The 24,896-nt window shown below is 38.9% G+C and overlaps 1 protein-coding gene across 11 annotated transcripts in view; it reads right to left on the reverse strand.

Annotated features, from left to right (window-relative positions):
- TATDN1 (TatD DNase domain containing 1) overlaps positions 1-24,896 on the reverse strand; it is a 30,685-nt gene that overhangs the window by 2,000 nt on the left and 3,789 nt on the right. Inside the window, exons 2-11 of one of the 11 annotated variants that reach the window (XM_028533851.2) lie at positions 22,859-22,924; positions 20,897-20,946; positions 17,703-17,766; positions 16,071-16,214; positions 15,922-15,964; positions 9,586-9,671; positions 9,466-9,506; positions 7,472-7,548; positions 3,012-3,082; positions 1,882-2,008 (exon numbers count right to left, since the gene is read on the reverse strand). In XM_028533851.2, the coding sequence (XP_028389652.1) occupies positions 1,882-2,008; positions 3,012-3,082; positions 7,472-7,548; positions 9,466-9,506; positions 9,586-9,671; positions 15,922-15,964; positions 16,071-16,214; positions 17,703-17,766; positions 20,897-20,946; positions 22,859-22,924 (769 nt within the window). Of the gene's footprint in view, positions 1-1,881; positions 2,009-3,011; positions 3,083-7,471; positions 7,549-9,465; positions 9,507-9,585; positions 9,672-15,921; positions 15,965-16,070; positions 16,215-17,567; positions 17,767-20,896; positions 20,947-22,858; positions 22,930-24,896 lie in introns of those variants that run through there. The other 10 variants (XM_036031403.1, XR_004904438.1, XR_004904439.1 and 7 more) reach the window with 10 other exon arrangements.

Genomic DNA, 24,896 nt, shown 5'->3' on the forward strand with positions numbered 1-24,896 from the left:
TCGCTTAACCTGTGCACCCTGCTTTCTGCCACACTACACTCACTGTTCCCCTGGAGCAGAGCAGCCACGCCCTCCTGCAGTCTGCCTTGGTTCAGAGTGTGTGTCCTAGCTGGACTAATTCCCAGTCAGTAAACAGCTGAAATGTCACCTTAGTTCTCTCACTTCCCTTCACGGCAGGCGGTTGCCATGTCCTACAGCCCCAGTCACATACTCATGCCTCTCTGACAGCACTGCCATCTGGAACTACACTTTTTACATGCTCGTTTGTTCCAGAAGGAAGGGACTCTTGTCTGGCTCATTTAATGCCTTATCCGAAGTGTCTGGCACCTACTCACTGGTGGATGGATGAGGGCAGAGACTGTCTTGATTCTTCTGTGTAGCCTCAGTAAAATGACATGGCAAGAGCTCCAAAATGCCTTTTGGGAAATTTATTTAGAAGGAAGATTTCTATAGAAATAATTAAAGCCAAACTGTTAATAGACGGAGGTGGATTAAAATGACTTTGTAAGTAAGAATTTTAACTTGCTAAGGAGAAGTTCAGACTACATATGGCATGTGCACTTTTGAAATTTTCAGTTTGCAGATGTTGATTTTTCCCAAGCTCTCCCTACTCAGAACTAATGTTCATGATTGTGCTTGGTAATCAAGCATTTTTAGTTCTTTACTGTCTACACTTAGAAACACCTTAACATCCTGTCTTGCAAATGTGTAGCTAAAGTCAACAGCCTGACATTAAGGAAGTATAGAAAATGTTGGCAACTACTTCCTCTCTAAGCTGGCTGCTAGATAAATACCAGTTTCTTGTCTCTAGTGTCCTCTTTAAATGTCTGAAGAATTATTCAGAAATACTGTGTCCTGACTGAATTTGCAAGTCATACATTTCATAAAAATTACAACTGATTCTTTACTAAGCAGAATTTATATATATTCCTCATCCCTCGGTTTTAAAATGAGTTTTAGTCTTTGCCAACACCAGCATGTTTAATAACAGAAAAATCTTTCCAGTATGTTTTTATAGAGTAATTCACTTTTCTGCCTGCTGACTTTAGATCTGGCTTGCTTCATACTCTTACCTGTTTAAAAATGACTGACAAGTAGATGATGCATATGGAAGGAATTATTAGTTTAAAAGTAAAATTCAGTAGTAATTTATATGAATGTGTTATACATACATCCAATTGCCTAAATTGGTAAACCATACTAGACTGATGCATTCTAGATTTAAATTATGGGCTTGTGCAAACCAAAGAGATTAGATGGTGTCCCCATTAAAGTGATATAACAGACTTTTCCTGTGAGTTGATCTATGGTCTCCAGCTCCTTGACAGATAAGTAACAGGGCCCTCTTTTCATATGTGCTATATACTATAATTTCAAAAAGTGATTCTAAGTTAGTTTTTTTAGGAAATAAAATTCTACCCCCTTTTTTTAGTTGGGAAAGGAAATCCTCTCGTGTTGTTTCTTAGGTTTACTCAGGTTGTCAAATCATTTCAAGTGCAGATACCAGGCGGAAGGTCTGCTGAGACTGCATTTTTATAACCATCAACAGGGAAGCTGCGTGAGAACAGAACTTACACCAGTTTCCATATATGGAAAGCATTAAGATCTTTTCCCTCCTATGAAATGACAAATGACCAAAATCACATGAAGTTTTCACTGCAGCAATAAAACCACTTGAGGTGGAGAGGATATGAACAGAGGCTGAAATACAAGTCGGGTGCAAATCCCTCCAAATCACTTCATTACAATGATTAAAATGGTGTTTGATCTGAACTTCATTTGGATTTCACCCAACTGTCTATCTCTTGAGTTCACTCTGTTAGGTGCCATTTGGTGGTTGATATTAATGTTTTTGGAAGACCACAAAAACAAAATACTTACATTATATGGCAGGGTTCATTTCTGTCTTTCAAACAGTGTCCATTTTCCCATTTCTTTTTGGTAGGAAATGAAGTTTTTACATATTTTGAACCAGCATGTGTACTTTTCACTCCACACCAAGGTGCATCTAGAGTTAGCAAATAGAAGTATCTTCAGAAATTTAACTTTTTAAATTATTTTTTAAGTGAGCATAACCAAATCAATATATAACCTCTAAAATAAAAGCCATGGTTCAGCTTCAAGTATGGCAAAAAGCAACAGAAAAAAAATCTAAGAAAAGCACAATTAATAAAATCTTGAGAACTGTACAAATTCTTAAATGTTTTTATAAGACTCGCTTTTATACCCCCAAACCCTGGCTAACATTATTGCTGGTCTATGACAGGCTTAAAAAAAAAAAGACCTACAGCTAAAAGAAATACAACTGTGACATGAAACACTTAGGTAAAACAAATTTCTATGTAGCCTCTACTCAATATGAAACGGTGGCTTTGAATACTGGGATTATTCACTAACATATTTCCTTAATTAAGAATTATAATAGCTCACACATTCTATAAACACTGTACTTCTAATGAGCTCATTTAGTTTTCCTTACTCCCCAAGGAAATAAACCTGATTTCTTCAGAATGGCTCAGCCTTAAGTCCATGTATATAAAGAGACCCTTGAGTTCCATGGTACAGATAAAAATTTTAGCTTCTAACTTTGTTTTATTTTAAGAGGCAATATTATTATCAAAAATTCTTAGACTGAACCAATTTGATTTAAATTTCTGCACTTTAAGAGTATTGTAAAATTAGGCCATTGCAAAGATGAAATTGTGTAAAAAATAAAATCCCGAACAGTTTTTGAAACCCTGAGGTAAAATGCTTAGTAAGACTCCTTGTTTGATAAAATATTCAAAAATACAACCTTAGTTACTGACATCTTTTAAGTGCTTAGGCTTTGTCAAACTGTAAACATTACACACTTGCGTAAGTATCTTCCCATCAGCTGATAACAATACCCAAAGGTTTTCTAAAGAGTGTAACTGTTGAGGCTGAGTGTGCCACTTTAAAACATTTGTTCAGTTTTCTTTAGCTCTTTTTTGGCATATTTTAATATGAGAAAGTTCTAAAAACCAACTTACCAGTCTCAATCATTAATTTTTCACTAGGTATTGACTTCAAAACTTCCAAATTAGCCTCAGTTTTCAGTGAGCTTAAAAAAAGATATTAATGTATAAAATTAAAAGGTACATTTAATGAAGAATAACTTTCCATACTATAAATTTGTCTGAGACAGATCACAAAACTATCTCGAAATCCCAGAATAAACTTTGGTTGGCTACAGAGGCAGTATACCATTATTGTTAAACAAAAAGTTTCACCCAAGGCTGAATGTCTCTCTAAACAAAAGGCTGTTAGGCCCTTGCTAGCAAGAAAAAGACCAGGGGTATGAAGTCCAAGAGTGGGAAGGGAAAGGCAACTTAGCTGTCCAGGAGCAGTTGAGCATTTTCACACGTCAAGTTGGGAGGAGCATGTAAGTTGTTTTGAAAGAATGTTCTTAGTCTATATAGATAAGGGGTGGGAGGAGGTGAAGCAGGGCCAGCTCTGGGATAGGCTCTGAGTCTGCCGGGGGGGGGAAAAAAAAAAAAATCTCTGGTCCAGGGACTGGCTGTGGGCAACAGATTGGAAAGTTCAAGCAGAGGCTCCTGGGGGTTCTATGGTGCCTGGCTAGTCTCTCTTTTTAGATAATCGTGGAAATAGCCATCAGGCAGTTAATCCAAGATTCCACCAGACAACATACAGGAATGTGAGCATTCTTGGTAGCTGACCCTGCAGTTGTTAACCTCTTCCTGTCTCTTCCTTCTACCCTCTGCCTGCTGTCATTTATTTTAGGACATCTCAGAACTTTCTCCTTGTTGTTATCCTTCCAGAATCCAATTAAGATCTATTCCAACCAGATCTTGCCTTCTTTAGTGGATGCAATAACTTTCTCTGAGTCTAAAACTTAACTTTTTAAAAAGAATTCACTTCCTCTGAGTAATTTACATAACTCAGAGTGGAACAGTCTAAGCTTTCTCTTCCAGTTTCAACTGTCTTCCAGAAGTCTATAGAACATTTCTCTATTAGCAAAACTGACTCTTTTTTTTTTTAGGTTTTCCTTTCTGAGTATCTGTAATTTTATTTTAGTTGGATTTTAGAAGAGTAGGAGTGAAATGTTTGTGTAGTCTGCCATAAGTACCAGTCTTAGTGTTCTCTAGGAAAAAAAACTCATATTTTCAGTCCATTTAATGTATTTTTTGTCAATATATTTTCTAAAACATATGGACATGCTCCATATTGAGAGGAAGCAAGGTTTGCCCCCCCTCCCCAAATATGCCTTTTGGGATATTATTTTAAGCTCGTTACTTTTAAGAAAAACAGGAAAAACTTCTGACCTTCCCCCTAAGTGCCTAAGAGAATGTAGGTGGAGGATCTGCTCCAGTGAGGGACGACGGATCATCATAACTACCCTCTGAACTGTGACAGAGATGCACAGGGCCCATTTGATCCATATCCTCACAGTGTCCCCATTGTTACAGATGGCCCGACATTTGTTAACCAAACCTTTGCTTTTCATTTCCCTTTGAATTGCCTTCCTCTGCTTTGAAACCCCAAACCACAGCCCCTCCCTGTCCTTAGCTGAAGAGGGCAACCGAGGCCTCAACTGCCTCTGGTCTCATCCTGCTCTCTGGAGCGCCCATATGTACCTACATCGTAAGTTTGAAGATTTTTTCCTGTTATTAGTCTCATGTTAATTTGATTTTATAATCCTGGCAATTTGTAAAAACTGATCTAAATACCGAAATAAACAGTACCAGAAGAAATATTTTTAATCGAAGCTAGTGTACTTATTTAAAAGGTTTCCCATTTAAAGAACAACTATGCTTCTATACTCAACTTTAAATTCGCCCTTTTTCTTAGGAAGGGAAAAGTTATAATTTAATTAGAAACCACAGACTTTGTGACAGACAGTATAAATTAACATAGCAGAGACTCAAATTAAGACTATAATAAATTAAATTTCAAAACAAGAACAAATATTGACTTTGATTAGACAAATGACTAATCCATTAATACTATGTTAATGCAGGGGAAGAAAAGCTAAGCCTTTATAAACTGAAGACAGGTTAGAAACAGTTGAAGCAGACTTATGGTTCAACAGGGTAGAATAAAAGGCCTTCTACCCCTCCTCCTCCAGAGAGCTGTCCAAAATAACAAGAAAAAAAAGAAACACCATTTTTGATGAAACTAGGAGATACTTGCTAACCCCCTAATCAAAATACATAAATCAGAAAGTGGATGGAGAAATGGTAAATAACCTGTATTTACCTGCTAAGCAGCTTAAGTGCTATGTGCCTGCAGAAAGAGATACTGAAACAAGTAAACCAATTCAGCCAAGAAAGTTCTAAGAACTGGAAAAACTAGGAAAAGGCTGGGACTGAAGAGGGGGATTGTTTGAAGAGTCGGGGTAAAGAGAAGATGGGACTCCTAGATTAGTGAGTTGGTGAAGAGACCATGACTTTTGTCCCCACCCGTGGGTGAGGGAGAAGGGAGGGAGAGGAGGGAGGAGAGGGAGAGAAGTAGACAGTCTGGAAAATTTCAATCAGAGACTGGACTGGGGGACAAGCACAGAGGCGTGCAGGGCTGAGACATGGAAGTGGACATGGAGACTGCCTGCACAGTGAGAGCCTCTGCAGCCCTACCCTGCTTCAGCACGCAGGCACGTTTGTGAGTCTCCACCCCACTCTTCCCCAGGCATCGGAGCATCCTCTCTGGAGGAACTGAACCCACCCGGCGGAAGATCTCAACAAGCTGACCCTGAGGGATCCCTGGTGAGAACATCAGGTGGCCACGTGACTGGCCTGCCAGTTGATGGGCTATCTCTAACAGCGTTTTTTTTTTCCTTTTTAACTTTTACAATATACAGGGAACTGCCCAACATTTAAAGAAAGCCTGCGTTGTGAGAGAGAGCAGAAAAAAGAACTCAGAGCATTTTTTGGTATACAGAAAATAACTTTCAAGAACCATAATTTAAAGAGATGAGAAGATGCTACAGAAAAGTATCAGATGGAAGTTGTTTTTTTAATCCACTATCCAAGCACACTTTCAAGAGGGAAGAAGAGCATATGTTCCTTTTCAAACATGTGTTCCATCAAAACAAAATGAATACACGGACAGAAAAATAGTTCTATCACAGAAAAGATACCAGTCCAAGCAAGCAGAAAGATGGAAGGGTCTAGAAGGAATGGAACTACTGGATTGTCTAGGTAGGTTTCCTCACGTGGCAAAAGAGAGAAAGGCATTTTACAGAGTTGTTGGAAAGTGTGAGAAGGCTTCAAGTCTTGAAGACACTCAAATAAAATAAAAGTATGAGGAAATTTACTCCAGGAGAGTCAAAAAGTGGTATATACACCACGTGGTTCAATCATCAATAATAAAACACCAAATATGCATATAACCACAAAATTCTGAAATAACTACATTGAGAGGACTATGGACGACAATGCAGGTGAGGGAACAGTATGGGATGTGAACTTAAATGCTCATATACCTTCATGAGAACATAAAGAGAATGAATTAATAACTGCGATGCATATTTAGAAATAAGGTGATAAACAGCAATGTGGTTGCCTCTGGAAAAGCTGACTTAGGAGTAGAAGACACGCTAGAGACTGTTTGAAGCCTCTTAGTACTACTGCACTTATTCATACATCCCATATGCATATTAATATGCATATATTCCTTTGCATATTGACAAATTAGTCAAATAACTTAAAATATGGGACGTATACCCAGAACATTTAAGTAAGTCTAAACTCTATAGCAGACAGGTAATTTCATGATTCTGTTTCCTAAAATTTTAGTAAAAATTGCTATCAGAAAAATAATTTTAAGGAAATGAAACACTAATGAGGGAAAGCAATCTTATACTATTTTGCAATTTACTTAATGAGCCACACTGACATCCTGTAAAAAAGACACTGGTGCAGGCTCCCAAATTTGGAAGAAAATGAACCTGCATTGGGTACGTGAGGTTTTTGTTTGGTGTAACAGCAGAAAGGTCACTGAGTGAGGAGCCAGGCGACGTAGGTCTTCACACTTGGAGTTACTGTACTTTATAGCTGTTTCTTAGCTCCTCTAAGCCTCAGTTACTTGCCCTACAGACATAAAGATGATGATGTCATAGTATGACCTTTCCCCCACAATTACACATCGCGTGCTTGTATATACAGGCATGTGCGCGTGTGCACACACACGATGCTGTGAACAGGTATGTCTGGGACAGAACACCCTGAAAACAAACTGCAGTGCTAGGGAAGGCTAGCTGTTGAGCTCAACACAAAATTATGTTCCACTGCTGGGACACACGGTAGTAGTTTTAAATGTTCGAGTGTAAACACGTAACAGTACTATCGCATTTCTTACATAATTACTGAAATTCTCAGGCCAAGGTCAATGCAAAATAACTTTAATAAATTTTATTATCATTATCAACAATTCACTATAAGACAAGTTAAGGAATCTGTTTAATATAAAAGTTAAACAGAAAACAGGCACCTACCAACCATTAAATCCTATATAGAGATCCAAGTCAATCAAAGCAGCTGCCGCTTCCTTGGTACCATCAAATGAATGCACCTAAAGACATACAGGTATAATTTATGACTCTTCCTTCAAAATTCTAAATACAATTTATAAGCTTTTCTTAGCAAGAATATAGGTGCACTAGGGGTTTGGGACCACAGATTTCATATGTGGTGCCCCTATAATTTTTCAAATCAGCGTTCATGATTACAACCTGTCATCGTCTCCAATGACATGAGGCAAGGATGAGTGGGCCACCTAAAATCCCTGTCTTTGTGGCTGTGTGGACACTTCTCCACCAGCATTACTGCACGCACACATCACAGTTACGTCTCCAGGAAGGGGGACTGCCCTAGGGAGCCGCATTCTTAGGCCAAAGCATAAGAAAAAGTTAGAAATGCTATAAAACTACTTTATAAATATTTTTACATGTTCAGTTTTTCTGCTATAGGATACTGCTTACTAGAAATGACTTTTAAGAGGCAAATTTTAAGACAGTTTATAAAGAGGTTGTGAGAATACCAGCTCAGTAGGCCAAAAAAAAAAAAATTGAGACGGTGTTTTTGTTTTTCAAAGATGTAGGGGTTAAGGCTTAGTTTTCATAGTTTGGATGTACTTATGTGATCAAAACCAGTAGGCAACAATAACAACACTCTACCTAACCAGTGATATAGCACATTAATACTGAGCCTGGAGTCTGAATACACTAAGGTAACATGTTTTTCAACAAATAAAACTCTTGCACAGCTGCCCAAACGGTTTGTTTTTATCCTCAGCATTTCCAGCTGACTAGAAAACACATTCTCCAATAATAGGGAAATAATTTTAAATGTGACTCCTCATAAACCATTTCAGAAAATTAGTTATTCATTCTTTATTTGGCAGTCCCTTTAATAAAAGTCAAACATTGAAGTTGGATTTGTTGTTGCTGTTAATTTTTTAACTATTAGAGAATTATCCAATAAGTATTAGGGAATCATCCAAGTAAATTCTTATTTAGAAATAGAGCAAATGGGCTGAGAGGTAGCGCCTGAAGGTTGCAGGTGCCACCAGCAACACCAAGAGCGTTGGTGCACGCCTTTCCCAACCCCCCCGCGCTGTTTCAAAGGGCAGTGAGCGTGTCAGTAAACTTCAGCTAGAAGTGCACACAGGAATGTTTGCCACTCCAGAAATTCAAAAAGCATGCACATCACTAGTACGTATGAGATGAGGCTAAAAACTTGAGAATAAATATGACACTGTCAAAGCAATGCCAATGTGGGTATATAATTAGGGCACAGGGCTACTTCCTCTTCCTTAATTGGCAAAGTGCAGATATGTATTTTATATACCTGGATTACAGGTTTTTTTGCTGGAGACCAGTGAGTCTCTCCTGAAGTTTTGTATGAAAATTTATATATTTCAGCATTTTTCTGAGGCAGATTCTCAAAGGAGTCCATGACCCCAAAATAATTAAAAATCACTGATATGGATAGATACTGGAGTTCAGTGGTGGGCATAATATTTAAGGGAAATGCCTAAAGATTAATGACTGAAATGACCATACAGGAGAAGTGTTTACAACAGAAGCAAGTTACAAGAGAATGAGTCTCTAGACTCATGAGTGGCAGAAAGTCAGTGAATACAGTTGACGAGAAATTAGGAAGGCAAATCTGAAATGAGGGTCAAATTATTTTCAAGTATTATTAAAACTAGTTTTATTTTGCCCAAATTTAAGAATGGCTGATAGAAGAGACAGAGAAAAATTACCACACTGTTATAATAAAATGTGTACATTCAGGGGTTTCTTGTGAACAGAATTCTATACTCATTGTTGTGCTCTGGACAAAGTAACTAAATTTACATGTCCTTCATATAATGAGAGAAGGGTCTTAATACTTTTATTGCTGACATCTGAATTACTTTAGAGGCCAGCCTTAATAACCAAGAAGCTTTTGTGCAGCATCTATCAAAAATACCTCTTATACTTACTACTCCACCTACACACCGATCTCTATTTCTCTTCATTATATCTGTGAATTAAAAACAGAACTTTTAGCAAATAGCTGGATTTCTGCAAAACGAATTCTAAATATTTTAGCTTTAACTCACCCAAAAATTCAGCATGTGAGTTTCGACAGTGAAGAAACATTGGTAATTTTGTCTGTTCTGACAATTCAAATTGTTTTTCAAAATATCTGCATAATACATAAGATTTTCTTGTTAGAAATTTTGTTTTAGCACAAGAAAAATAACTGTCAAATGATCTTTTGTAGTTAAGAGGATTTCCCTAGAAATTATAGGACAGAAGTAGCAAATTCAGGCATTTAAAATACTTCAGGCTTGGCCAAAGGCTTTTACAACACCTATCTTCTGGAAAGGGATACTTCATTTTCTGAGATTACAAAATTATTTTCAGGAATGATTATAACGAATAGGTAATTCAGGTAGCACTTTACTACTGACTGATAGAAGTTAAGAGCTATTAAGTTCAAGTTTAGAGGTATAGGGGATAATCCCCTTCCTTTTAACTGGCTTTCCAACCAAACCTCAGCAAGTGACACAGGCACCCCCCCATAACCTGCGGGATCCCTCCCCTGCACAGAGTGTCTGTGGTGGAAGATACACAGTTGGCACCTGGCTCTGAGAGCGGGCTGAGCACCACCTGCAGGGGTCAACTCATTCGTGAGAAGCCAGGCAGAACTCTGTACTGTTTTCTATGTTCTGTTGTCTAAGAAATTACTACCACTGAACAAAAAGCAGGATTTCATACAAACTAAACGCAAGGACCTGTTACAGAGCATAAAAACTGAAATATTCCATCATTTTTCAGCAAAATGCAAATCACACAGTAGCCCTGAATATTTCAGAATAGTTTTATGAAAAGGCTTTTTTAAGCGCCAGAAACCATTATCTCATTTGATCCTCAGAAGAACCCTAGTACAGCACAGGAGCCAGTGGCAGAGGTGGGTAGGACCTTGTCCAAGGTCACAACACACCAACACCGTGGCAAACCCGGAACCAGATCTCTGAGCTCCAATCCCAAGTCCCAGCCAAAACTACTGAAAGTCGTGGCATTTCAAAGAGCCTCTTCCTAGAGTATAATGATAATATCTACAGGACACAATCGGATGGTGGTGGGGGCAGTTTTTGTTGTTTTGTTTTTGATTTTATCACCATGCTCCCTCTTGTTCTTGTTCTCCTTAATGGTCAGGTAGCTTTAAGTGAAGCCAGGAGTTACAGACAGTAGGTGTCTTACTATGTTATCTCTTCTAGGCCCCTTGATCTTGGGGAATAATTTGTGTTTAACTTAAATCTCTTTGGCAATATTTTCCTATACCTTGTCTCCTAAAGTGCAGAACAACTATTTTCAAGGAGTACCCCTCAGAATCCTTGAATATGCTATGTTTCAAAATTAAAAACAGAAATAATACTTCTTAAAGACAGTCTTACTAAAATCAGTGATCTATGTCTTTATTACCTAATGTTTAGGTTTTTAAGACAACCTTTCAAATTCTGCTGGGTTAGAATAAGCAAAACTATTTTTCAGGTACTAAAATTTCAGTGTAGGAAATACAAGCAAAAACCAGGGGGAGAGATCTAATTCATTACTATAGTCACTACTTCCGTAACCTCTAATTCAAATATCAGCAATGAAGTGGGCTCCAGTGACCAGGGGAGCTTCGCTGTGCGTTCAGCTTCTGGCTACACAGCCGGGAGTACTCTCCGCTTTTTGTGTTCTCCTCCCTAAACTGGACACTTCTTTCAGGCACAAGTCCATGTACTAAACCACATGACCAAGCTGGAGATTTGCAGATTCTAACCAGTCGCTTGGAAACTAGCCTTCCTATAACAGAGCAGGCAGAAGTACAGTTAATGAAAATAACAGATGCCCAAGCAACGTGTCTACAGACCCTTGTCTAGTTTTAGAAAAGAGAGGTCCATGCGCTCAAGCTAGATAGGTATCATATGGAAGCCATGTGTTAAAAAATTATTCCTAATGACACAAATTGAGGACAAGTGGTACTTAAAATCAAATGACTAGTGTCTTCAAAGGAAGAAAAAACACATATATGATTAACTAGAAATAACAATATAAGTTAAAGGGCAGAACTGGCACCTATTAAGGGACTTCTCTGCTTTTAGTTACTCATGATTTTTTTAGTTCATAAATGAAAATCATTCCTAAGTTAGATTTGCTCATTTTAGTGAAGCTGTAATTTGATTCTGATTATGTTAACGGCTTCTTACATTTTAGACTCAACAATAACTAAGGAAGGACAGGGCTTAAAATGTCCAGGCTCAGAGTAGCAACTTTTACGAATAGAAATGAGATAAATCCAAAAGACCCAATGCATTACACTAGTATACCTTAACCAGTGCTCTATACACTGGCTGATGGCAAAGAGGGCCTCAGTCTCTCATATCTGAGGTCCCCTAAAGATTACTTTGAATTTTTAATTTAAAAAGAAAAAAACCCCTGCACAGTATTAACATTTTAAAACCCCAAGAAATATGCCCCAAAAGCAAATTCCTCCCACTCAAGTGAACACAGCATGACCTTGCCACAAGGTAAGGAGTGTAGCACAGGGCAGAGGAACTGAAAATACAGGGTATGCTTAAAAGATAACCTTCCTGTAACTAACTCGGGCCTCTTCCTGGTTTGCATGCTTTGCTTTTTGCTCTTTAAAAAACATTTTTCAAAACCCCAAACAGAAACTATAGCCAGTATTTTCCTTTGGGATGTCAATATTTCTAAAAATTATATACTAGCCACAATTTATTGAGCACTTACTCTATGCCAGTCACAGCACTACATGCTCCACTACCAAATGAAAAGGTAGGAGGAGGTATTACTGCCATTTCAGGAAGCTGAGATTTATAAAGGGATATATACAGCCACCAGACGGCAGTTATGATTCAAACCGGAAGCTCTGTTGATTGCAAAGGTCTTTTAATTTTAACATGCTGCTGCCTTTACCTATCATCATTTTTCAGACACTACATCTACTGCACATAAGTTTTTTTGTCCTGCCTCCTAATCTATTAATTATTTCCTATTTTTCATTTTACATGTATCTTTTTCCAGATTACATTTTTACCTAAAAAAAAAAAAAAGACAACTCTTACACGGGTTGTTTCAAATGGCATAAAAGCAGAGACTAAAATGTAAATTCTTCCAAAAATAGACCCAACAGAAAAAGGTGAATTACACACTTTTAACCCATGCTGCGGTACAGTAATCAAAGTTACTTCCCTCCTTATTAAAAATCCAACAAGCGTCTGAGTACCTACCATGTGCTAAAAGTACTGCGCTAGGGGCTTACGGGAACCACCACCTGAGCACTCGGACTCGGTCCGGGCCTTTGAAGAATCAGACAGACACACTAGCTCACTGTGGGAGGGGAGAGGTAACGGAGGGGGAGGGGGAGAGAACACCTCGGTACCGGCGGGGAATGCGGAAACATGGAGGTGCCGTGTGCACCGAGAAGAGGGCTGCGTGCTGTCAGGGTGGGCCCAGGGGAGGGAGGGAGCCAGGACAGAATCATGCGTTGTTTCCTGAACAACAATCCAAATGTGTTTATTACTGTGTGTCATTTTTTACTAAGTCACTTGATGTTTTATAACATTTACAAAAAAATCTCAAACTGAACTCCCCATCTTGCTGAAATTTCTACTGTAGCTTCTCTTTAAACCCACCCACCCCGAAAGGGGCCTCACTCAGGCCCTGTCACCTCCGGGAAAGCCTTCTCCGACTCCTGCACTCAGTCCTTCTCCCTGCCGTCCACACACCTTCCTGATAGCAACTTTCCAGCCTATTTAATCATTCATGTCCTCTTATAAAAAAATTCATGTGTAACTTTCCAAACAAATCCATTTAATGACCACGATCATATCAGATTTTATTCCAATGTATTAAAAAATACTTGGAAAAATAATATAATGTCAAGAATCTTCAGCACAGTGGGTTCTATTGTTACCAAAAAAATAGGAACAAGTAGCCTTAAATTTGCTTCGCTCTCCACAGCGTATATTGCATAAAATTAAAGTTTTGCTTCCAAAAATATGTCCCCATGTGGCTGCATTGTTGTTCAGTGGTGTTCTTAGGGCCAGAAGCAGCAAAGACATTATTCAAAAAAACTGAAAATGTCCTTACAAGTCTGGAGTGAAGCCTTCTGCTAGGCCATTTAGTGCTATGAAGTTACTTTAAGTTAAATGTGGAATAGGCACTACAAAAACTGAGTTCTTTCAGTACAAAAGCTGTGTAACTGAAGTCGTGGTGGGCTCCTCCGACGTACGTAAGCAGGGTCAACGAAATAGTTGCTCAAGTAAGAAAACAGAGTTCAACTGATCCCACTTAGCACACGGTCCAGTTGGCTGTCGGCTTATCCCTGCTGGAGCTGCCGAAGAACGTTCGAGTCGTTACGGCTTTCCTTCCACAGTCATCCACAATTCACAGTGGTTCTAAGTCTTCGTTTTCCTTGTACTGTGAGAGAGCACCTGACAACCACTTACTGAATGCAGTCGGACCTCTCTATGACAGATTAACATCCGGGCAATTGGTGTTTGTTAAAGCATAAGTATAGCTTGCTGTACATATTCTTTTAAGTTCTGATCTTAAGATGAATAGTACCCTCAGAGCAGTAAAATAGAACTGATCCTATTAATGTTTTCATTTAGTACAAAAAAACTGAGTTTAAAGTTATTTGTGTTGCATTTTGGAATCAGTTTTAACTCATGGATGAAAAGCCACATGGGCAAGAATTCTCGGGGAACTCGGCCACTGCCCATGACTGTCACACCAGTCTTTTCATCCCTTGGCTGATCTGGGCCGCGAACAGACCCAAAAGTGGAGGAATTATGATCTGTGGGCTTAACCTGAGAAACTGCTATAGACAACTGCTTTTTCTATTTAAAGGTGAGTGTGAACTTTTAAGGTTAAGTGAGCTGACGTCTGTGACAATCGAGATAAAGGGATTTAGTGATCCTGTTGCCAGTCACATGAACCTTGAAAAACACAGCAGCTATTACGTCACTAACTAAACAGCTCGGACAGAGCTACAAAAACGAGAGGACGGAAGGAAAGACTTCACAGAGCATTCCTAACCCACCCTGTGTCACTTGGCCATGGACCTTCATGCTCCAGCAATTTTGGTGCCTGAAGTATAGGCTGTGACAGACTCACCGGTCAGCCTGTTTCTCCTGCAGGTGTTTTCAACTGCGCTGGCTTATGGGGCTGTTTGTGGCGGGGCAAGGAAGGAAGGAGGAAAAAGTAGACTTCTGGCATGTGTTATTTTAAAAATCCCTTACAGCCACTGGGTTAAGGACCATGTGAAAAATGGTTAATTATTAAGTAACATGATGGATGCCCTGACCCGCGCAGCCCGGTTGGGCATAGTCGGCTCTGGTCAGGACACACGCCTGGGTGGCGGGCCAGGTCCCGGCTGGGGTGCGTGCAAGAAGCAACCAATTGACGCTTCTCTCACACCTCAATGTTTTTTTCCCTCCCTCCCTTCCCCTCTCTCTAAAGATAAATAAAAATCTTTCAAAAAATATTATGATAGAGTTAGATGGTATCTTAAGAAAGATTTTGATCCAGACTCCTCGTTCATATATAAGCAACTAAGCAGACGGAGGGCTGTTTATCCTGAAGTCGCTCTGGGGACAGATATACCTTATTGATATTTTTGTCTACTGAGTTCCTAGTAGTTTCTGGCATGTTACTCTATAAATATTTGCTGAATGGTTGAATAATAAATTAACCTCCTTTAGAAGCCCATTCTAATGTTTTATCATCTTGATAATGAAGACACTGTTTCCAAAATTCAACAAAATACACAGGTCTTCAATTAAGCCTATGGCCAAATTTTTCTTCTCAGCCTATTCCGCTACCCCTGACAGGAGCGCCAAATAAAAGCGATAGGCAATAGGATACAGGAGGTCCCTCAGGCTTGTAAGTTTTGTTGTTTTCCAAGAGCTGCCACCCTCAACATGGCTCTTGTGAAAGGGTTCTCCTGCCCAAAGTGACATATCCAATGCCCAGCAAGAGTAAAGGAAGTTTCTCTAGCTTTGGTGGTTGATCCTGTCTCTCTCTGATACCCTTTCCTCTTAAATTACATCCCTTCTAAATGAATCTCACTTCACTGGAATGGTTCATGTAGGAATGCATTTATTAAGGCAATAAAAAGCAACAAAAAGTCTCTACTATAGACAGCGCACCCCTTATCTCTACCATTAAAATCTAATTAGATGGTTATTTAATCAGGGAACTATCCTTCCATCCTTTAGGAATTACATGCATGGAATCTGTTTCACTGAACTTTTGATATACAATGGGAAAAACATAGTATCTCGATGCTTAATCTAACTTCATATTTGATCAAAGTAATTTAAAAAACACTCTTTTAAGACTTTACAATAATTTCTAAAGTCAACAAATTTCCTTACTTGAGCTGGGTATCTTTGGGACAAAACTGTAGTCGATCAAAATCTTCAAAAGACAAAAGAAGAAAACAGAACCAATAATTACTCAGGACTTACACAGAGCAAATCAATCATTTTCAAAGTCACTCTAGCTGGGCGAGATTGGCACTTACCAAGCCCACACTCCCCTATTGCTACAACCTTCCCTTTGTTGTTTTCAGCAAGATTTAGCAATTCCACGAAGTAAAGATCAGGGTTATTCTTTTCAAAGTCATCACATCTTGTAGGATGACATCCAACTGTACTGAAAAACATATCTAGCACAAAATAATGTCCGAGGATTATTTTCAAAATATTGTTCATATGTATATTTAATATGCATAAGAGAATATTAATTTCAAATGGTTAATTTTCAACAATAGCCATAAACTATTCAAACTGCCAGACTGCATTAGGTTAATCATGTAAGAATTTTTGGAATACTTTAACAAAACAGGACATGAAGATGAAAAATCTGCCTTAACATATTGGTAAAAAGAATTTATGCAGTTCTTGCCAAAGCGTGGTATTTACTGAGTCTTCTAGAAAGGAAAATGAAACAATTTCTTGTACAATTAAATGTCAATAGCTAATTTTATATTTCATAGTCACTCTTCAGGTGGCTGTGTTATTTCATGTATTTACCAGTTAAAATATGTATTCCTTCCCCTTAAAGGGGATGACTTAAAGAGGTAGAAGGGGGAACTCATTTTTCTGATGGAAGGTAAAGCTCCCTTAGTTGGAGGCCATACTGTTTGATAGTTTTAACTGTAGGGAACACAAATGTGAAGTCAAAAAGGGCTTGTGAGTGGTTTAAGGCCCTTCTTGCGCCTGAACCCAGGGAGGGAAGGTGTGGCGCCACCTCGGGCTCCGACGGATACACAGGGTGACGTGTAAAGGGAGGCGGAGCACTGAAGGCAGGGAAGACACAGGTTCGCGGGGAGGAGTGGAAGAGGGCTGCCATCGGGGAGATGTGAGAACCCCCGAACACTGTCTGTCTGGGGACAGCAAGCATGGAAGACAAACACTCCTACACCCCTGAAAGCTCTGGGAAGGTGATTCCTCTTATGACTTTAATCACCAGGAAAAAGCATCAGTGGATCCTGAAGAGAAGACTGCCATAAACAAGGCCAGTATTTTGGGGGTGGGGGGGGAGGGGGGACAGAATGTCTGATTTTTCAGTGTCCAGCAAATGAAGCAGGCCTCCACCCCCCAAAAAAGGTTAATGAGAACATGAATGCCAGATAAAGGAGGCATTTTATATAGTTAGGATTCCTTTGGAATTAGTTCCAAAAGTTCAAAGGTTTTAAATAGATGCAGAATGTATGAACATAAAGTAAGCATATGAGAGATTATGTGTTATATTATTACTTGCATTGCTGGGACAGCATTTGGTCTGCATAATAAATAACTTTTCTCAGCTTAAGTTAAAAAAAGAGCAAATAAAAAGCAACTCATATCTTAAACACATTACAACATACACACAAAAATTCTACATCAGAAATATTTGAGGTTAAATTATATACCTGGTGACCTGAATTCTCACTAACTGAAATCTTAAGTACAATGAACAGTTTTTTTCAAGCTCTGCTATGCCAGTGGGCACTCTGAATTGTTTTCATCCTACTCACGTCCCATTGGAATCAGTCTATTTTCCTGCTGTCTCTACCATCACGACTCATTGCATTGTACCTGAAGCAGTTCTCAGAAAGATTTCTTCAAAATAACTCAATTATTTGTTTTGGGTAAAAGTGATATGAGGATACCATTTGTTTGTGCCAAATGCAGTGCATCTTTACTGTCTGGTAGATTTCCACCTGTAATCATAAACTGAAACAGAAATAAATTAAGCCCACTTTAACCAGGTACCAGCAACAGTCCACAAACATGCCTTCCTGCTGCAGCTTTTTTCCAGAACGCTCTAGTCTCTTAGACTGTCACACCCCTACCCATCCTTTAAAATTCTGCTGAAAGATCAGCTCCTATGGAGAGTGGTCCCTGTCTACCTCTCCAATACGTGCGCAGACACACAATACACAGAATTCGTAACTCCTACCTTTCAGATATTGAAATGTATTTATATATCTTTCTTTCCTATCAGAGCATGAGCCCATTGAGGGCAGAGATCAAGTTGTGAAACGTTGCAAAAGACTGAATAACTAACTAAAGACCTCTGAGTTTAGAATTCTGTTCACCTAACTCAGTGATTCCTTAGTGTTGAGTAATTCAATAGTTCTCCCAAGTATCATCCCAGAACCCCCATGGTGTATGTGAGACTGAACCACTTTTGTAACAATACTAAGATGCTCTTTGCCTTTTTCACTCTCACTCTGTCCCAAGTGAGCAAGGAGGTATTCCAGGGGCTACCTAGTGTGCAGTATCATGTCACACTGCAGAAACAGATGTGCAAGTCAGTGGTCTCCTATTAAGCCAGGCATTCAAGAGATGTAAAAAACCGCAAAACAATCCCACTCATGTCGCTAAGTTTTTTTGGTTTTGAAAATATATTTTTCATAAAAATATGCTTTGTTACATAATAGTATTATTTTTAAACAAATTGATACATATTAAAAAATTTTTGTCTTAATTTCTTATACAGTACATAGCAACAGATAAACCCACATAAACAAAAGCCCTTTGGAACCCTCAATCATACTAGAAAACATGAAGGGGTTGTGAGACCAAAAGTTTAAGAAACACTGGGTTAATATGTACTGATGAATTCTTTGTAGGGACATTTATGGCTCTTGGCAAAGAAGCACACATCTACAGGAATAGCCATTAGAGGCACTCAGAGAGCCATCTTTGCTGGCTTGTTAACAGGAAAATGCAACTGGAGAGCTATGTGTTGGTGATGACCCCTGAGGAAGTGCTGCCTAAGTGACATTCTTCTAAAGAAGGCATTTAATTACAAAAGTATATTACTTTTATTTTTTTAAGATTTTAACTAGTTATTTTTAGAAGGAGGGGAAAGAGAGAGAGAGAGAGAGAGAAAGAGAGAGAGAGAGAGAGAGAAAAACATCAATGTGTGGCTGCCTTTCGCATGACCCCCACCAAGGACCTGGCCAATGACCAAGGCATGTGCCCTGAATGGGAATTGATCCCGTGACCCTTTGGTTCACAGTCTGGTGCTTAATCCACTGCCAGGGCCAAAGGTGTGTTAGTTTTAAAAGCATACTTCAAGACTCACACTGAGCTTAAATGGGGAATTCATTCTAGGTACACACCTAAAGAGTAAACATACAAAACATCGGAGGGAGTACAAATGATAGACATTTTCATAAAGCAACGTAAACTTCTAATGTGACAGACACTGAGCATCTAGTCAGGGGATGCAGAGCCATAATTAAATCCTCAACCACTTGTAAAACACAGGATGTAAGATATTAATAAAAATTGTGCAAAACTTTTCTAACTCTACCTGATTATTTAATGCAAGACCAGGTGCCCCCATTCAGTATTTTAATTATATAAAATAGCTTCTAATGAAGCCTGCCTTTTATTTTATCTATAACTTCTTCTAATATATGAAAAAAGTTAGGGCAAGATTAGAGGACATAATAGGCTCTCCCAGGTTATAATGTGATGCTGATGATAAGATGGCAACTTCCATCATAAACAAAAGAAAGGTTGTTTACTTTGTGCCTGACACAATACCAAGTACTGTGCATTTAGGTTACTATTTTCACTCTGTGTAGGAAGAGAAAACTGAAGTCCAGAGGGACGAAGCAGCCCAGGTTACAAGGCTATGAAGGATAAAGCTGAGGGTGGAAGCCACGTTTGTGATGTCCTGGCGTTCCTAAGCCCATGTGTGTGTGATCAGAAATGTTAAGATTAAACTATTCACGGCTGCCACATAAAAATTCAGAAGCAGAAACGTACAAAGCATTTCATAAAGTGAAAGGACCATGCACTGAGAAATTAGTATTGTAACTTTTATCTTACTAGTTGTAAAGTTGCCTCTCACATGTCCCTACTGGGGACCCGGCCTGCAAGTCAGGCATGTGCCCTGGCTGGAAATCGAACCAGCAAACCTTTGATTTGCAGGGCAGCACTCAACCACTGAGCCACACCAGCCAGGGCAGCAGCGTCGCTTTTTAAAACCAAAGTTATTCAACTTAGAAGCAGTAGCCACCAGGTGTGTTAATACCGCACTATGGAATTCAACCTCATTCTTGTGTACATGGGTTGGCTAGCTTGCTATTTTTTAAAATACTAACTTTTAAAAATACTATTTAAAGAATTTGACACTGAGTGAATATTCATTTGTGAGGGCTCTCTAAAAAAGTAGTAGGAATTTTCCTGATACCAAATTACTAACAAGTAAAAATGTCCTCAGTTATTTGAAATGGTATACCCAAACTATAAAAACTAGACTTGGTGACAGATATGCCTTTTTAATAAAGGTTACAGTATGTCATAAAATGTACTTAAAGTTGCCTCTTTAGAAGGCTGGTAATTGAGATAGTTAAAAAAAATTTCAAAGACATTTTGCTATTTATCATATTTCTGATTGTATGGAAGAACTAACTACCCATGAGGTCTGTGTCACTTAAACTGCTGTGAACAGAATATTTTGATATATTTTATACCATTAACTTGCTAATGTTACATATTAACAATATACACTCAAAATGACAAGTGTGACCCTGGCCCAGGTGGTTGGACCGTCATTCTGTGTACCGAAAGGTCACCAGTTCAATTCCTGGTCAGGACATGTACTTAGGCTGCAAGTTCAATCCCCAGTTGGGGCACATTCAGGAGGCAACCAGTCAATGTGTCTCTTTGGCATCGATGTTTCTCTCTCTCTAAAAATCAATGGAAACATGTCCTTAGGTGAGGATTTAAAAAAAAAAAAAGAGCCAAGTGTGATGCTGGTTCTTTCCCTTGTATGCTGCAGTATTTTAATGAAAACTTAGTTTTTAGACAAATCTCAAGAGTATCAAGAACTAGATGTTACCTTTTTAACACCAATTTGGACAGCTCTCTGTATTACATCTTGTAAGTCATCTGTAAAAGTTGAACCCCAGAGTAAGAAAGTCCAGTAAGTAAATATCCACTTATCTATATAGTCACATTTACTAAATCAAAATCAAGTCAATACTATTTGATGAATATTTATCCTATAATAATACTAGTGATAACCTTTAAAAAAAAAAAAGAAAAAATGCCTGTATGAGGCAAACTAGATAAAATTATCCATTTAACTATATTTTTATTTTGTTGGTCAAAAGGGGGAAAGCGACAAAACTCAGAAGTTTCAAACTAAAGATAAATGCACTCCTTACGATTTATGTCACTTGCCTTGAATTTCAAATGTTGGTAAATTTTTTTAAATAAAAATAAAATACTCATTAAAATTATTTTTACTATGGCTTTTCAGGGTATACCCACAATGTCCCCCAAAACATAACACCTATTTTTAAATTTTAGTTAATGCTGTATTTCTTAATTACCATTCCCACTGAGGAAGGTTAATTTTTATTTTCTCTGACAGTGGGTTTTTGTTTTTTTTTTTTTGCTTTTTCCCTACAATTTATTACCAAGTAACAAACTTTTTGGAGAGATCAATAGTGATTACTAAGCTTTGAGAGGCCTGAGATAAATGAACAGCACAATTAAACAGTTACATCATAAAAACTGATCTCTTATTTTCATATTTAAGCATCACAGTGAATGTGATTGGAATTCAGTTACTATTCCAGAGTAGCTATAAAATTTATTTGAGACAAAGAATATCAACTTTGAATGTATACTAAGTAGGACAGCCAGTCTTGCTAGTTACTATAAATTAGAGTAATACTGATACTGATCACTATGAAAATTATTTCATAAACACACATATACAAACATTCATATACAGAGTACGAAGCATGAAATCTAAGTGCTAAAAGGCAACAAAAGCAGAATATAATTTGTTCAGCATTCTAACTGTACTATATAAACAATGTCATTTAAATGTCTAAATGAAGCAGAAAAGGGAAGTTTTGAGGTGAGGGTTAGAGGAAAGCTAACACTTATCTTTCTTCTTTCTAGTGACACCTAACATCCCCTATACTTAGAGCTCTCTCTTAGCATCGCCTAGAAGTGCAGTGAGGTTAACTTCTGACTCAGCTGCTGTTACGTGCAACTCTCTATCATCCAAAACCACAAAACCAAGTTTTCCTGTTTTCACTTACATTGTAACAAATATAGTAATTTTCTGAGGCAATATGCACAGGCTAGTTTGCTGGAGAAATTCTGCTTTCAAAAACTTGCCATCATCATTTCCTGCTTAGTCACCTAGCTGACATAATAAGCCTTGAAAACGAACTTGATGTGATAAACAGAAACCATTTCGCTTTTGGCTAAGTTTTCCATCAACCTTGGAGGTACGACTACTCTTCCCACCTGTTCAGCAGGACTTGGCTGGAAAGGGGGAGAGGCAAGCCAGGGAAAGGTGGAATGCAGCGCACCGCCCCCTAAGTCACAACTCCACTGAGACACCCAGCGGACATATTTTAGGAAAACCGGGCCTTATACTCATGTTCCACTGTACATGATCTTTAAATTATGTGCCTTACTGTTCAATTGCTGGAAAGATTAAACACCAAATAAGGTTTGGCTTTTGTGCATATGGTTAAAGTTCTATATTCCAAATTATAAACTTCTATAGATAAGGGCTTGATTAACACTTTGTTATAAGTGCTTCATAAGTGTTCATTATCAAGGTTAATCAATGTAACTTCATAGGTGTTGTAAAACACCAAAACACCAAATTGTAAACTTTGTTTACATGTCTAAACTTTGTTTACAATTTTATCCAAGATGCAAAAGTTCTTTAATACTTCAATTGTAGGAGTAGATCATGCTTCTCTAGATCTCCTCAAGGCAGACAATTCATCTTCACAGACAAAAATATTTACCTTAATACAACATTTACCTTGGTGCTTTTGAACCCCCCTATAAATTCCTCTGAACATAGGATCTGTCAAGTTGATACCAATATCTGTGGAAAGCAAAAATAAATGATGAATCATGAAGAACCTCTATACGAAACCTTTTCCTTAAATAAAAGCTCATTACTAAACCTTCCATCCTCACATTCATTCACTCAGACAAAATCTGCGTGTCTACAGCTGGTCCATCACTGTGTCTGACACCCATGATACAGCGATGAGTCAGAGAGACTTCCTGCTGTCAGGGACCTGGGGTCTGGGAAGGCAGACCCATTAACAGACAGTTAAGAAATATTAAAAGCAGGCACTGGTACTGTGGGACACAGAAGAGGAACACCGGACCTCATCTGGTCGCTGGCCCAGAAGAGACTTCCAGAAAGAGCTGAATCTTAAACGCTGAGTCAGAGTCGCCCAGCAGAAGAGGGGAAACTGCAGACAGAAGCAGCAGCAGGAGCAAAGCCTCGGTGGTGTGAAACAGCACAGCGACCATGGAGAACTACGGGCCATCCTGGCTGCTGGAGAAGAGTGCAGGGAAGGAGTGACCGGGAGAGGTCAGACTCTACTGTGTTACAGTGACTGTCTTTAAAATACCAGGTGCAACAAGAAGCACTGATGGCTTTAAAGGAGAAGAGTAAGATTTGCATCCTGGACACCTCCTTCTGGAGTCCGGAATGGAGTGGAGGGTAGAAGCTGAAGGGAGCAACTGGAGTCAGTACACCTCCTTTAGAAACAGGCAAGAGCTCTTATCTGCAGTGAAGAGAGCCTGGATTGGGATAATGCAAGTGCAGATGCAGAAAGAAGAATAAATTATTAATTTCCTTTAGCCATCAAATATCTGTAGGGAACAGCTCTGTGCCAAGTCCTGTGGTAAGGGGTGAGGGAACACAGGAGTAAGTAAGACCCAACACTTGGCCCGTGGCCTCCAGAAATTTCTAGTCTACATGGGAACTACAATATGATTTGTGATATAATAAGCAGACTGTAAGCAACACGAGGCACAAAATGTTAATCTTCATTGCTGTATCCCTGGAACCTAGCATAATGGTTTTGTGAAAATAACATAAATGGAGCCCCTTTAAAAGAGTCAGTGCTGCCACCTGGAGGAGCTGCCTTGCACATCTTACTTCTCCAACCTTCGGAAGGTTTAAACTGGACAAAGTAACCTTTGGGCTGGGCCAAACAACCGTTTACAAAGCTAACGGGAGAGCAGAAATCCTGACATCTTTAGAATTAGCACCACCACGTGTAGCTAAAGAATAACTTCGCTTATTGGCCCAACAAGAATTCCTTCCCTGGCTCATTAACACCAAGGGAAATTCCTTTCTTCCATTCTATCCCCATCCCTTTCTCGCAAGTACTCCTTACCTTCACCCCATAACTGGAACACTTTTAGGTTTTCTGCCTGTTATCAGTGCTGCCCGGAAGTTCAATCCTTTTGGGACTCAAATTCACTCTCGTTGCCTCTTACCTTGGCTTTTCATTTTAAAGAACACAACACATAGCATGGGAGCACAAAAAGGGGGAAATAACAGTTTTGGCAGTGTGACGAGAAGAGCTTATCACACAGAAGAGGTAATCTTGGAGCTAAAACTAATGCAAAAGGCGCTCTGCATGCAGATGTGTGTAGGTACAAAGACTGGAAGAAACTCTGAGCCTGTAGAGCAGTGGTTCTCCATGAAGGGTGACTTTGCAGCCCCTCTCTTCTTTTCACTTCCCCGCCCCCAGCATTCAGCAATGTACACACAATGTATATTCATTTCTAGTTGTCACTACACAGGGAGTGCTACCATCATCTAGGCTTGGGGCCATGGATGCTGCTAAATATCCTACAGGGCAGACAGAGACAGGATAGCCTCTCACAACAAAGGTTTATCCAACCCACACTATCAAGTGCCGGCCTCGATAAATCCTGCTGTAAAGTAGAAGAGAACAAGGGGAAGAATGAGACATGAAGTCAGAGTGTGATGGCCACGGGCAATAAAAAGGCCATCTTTATTTGAAATACACACCCTTCAGCTTTTA

Source organism: Phyllostomus discolor, chromosome 7 (genome assembly GCF_004126475.2).
Source record: "Phyllostomus discolor isolate MPI-MPIP mPhyDis1 chromosome 7, mPhyDis1.pri.v3, whole genome shotgun sequence".
NCBI classification, from domain to species: domain Eukaryota; kingdom Metazoa; phylum Chordata; class Mammalia; order Chiroptera; family Phyllostomidae; genus Phyllostomus; species Phyllostomus discolor.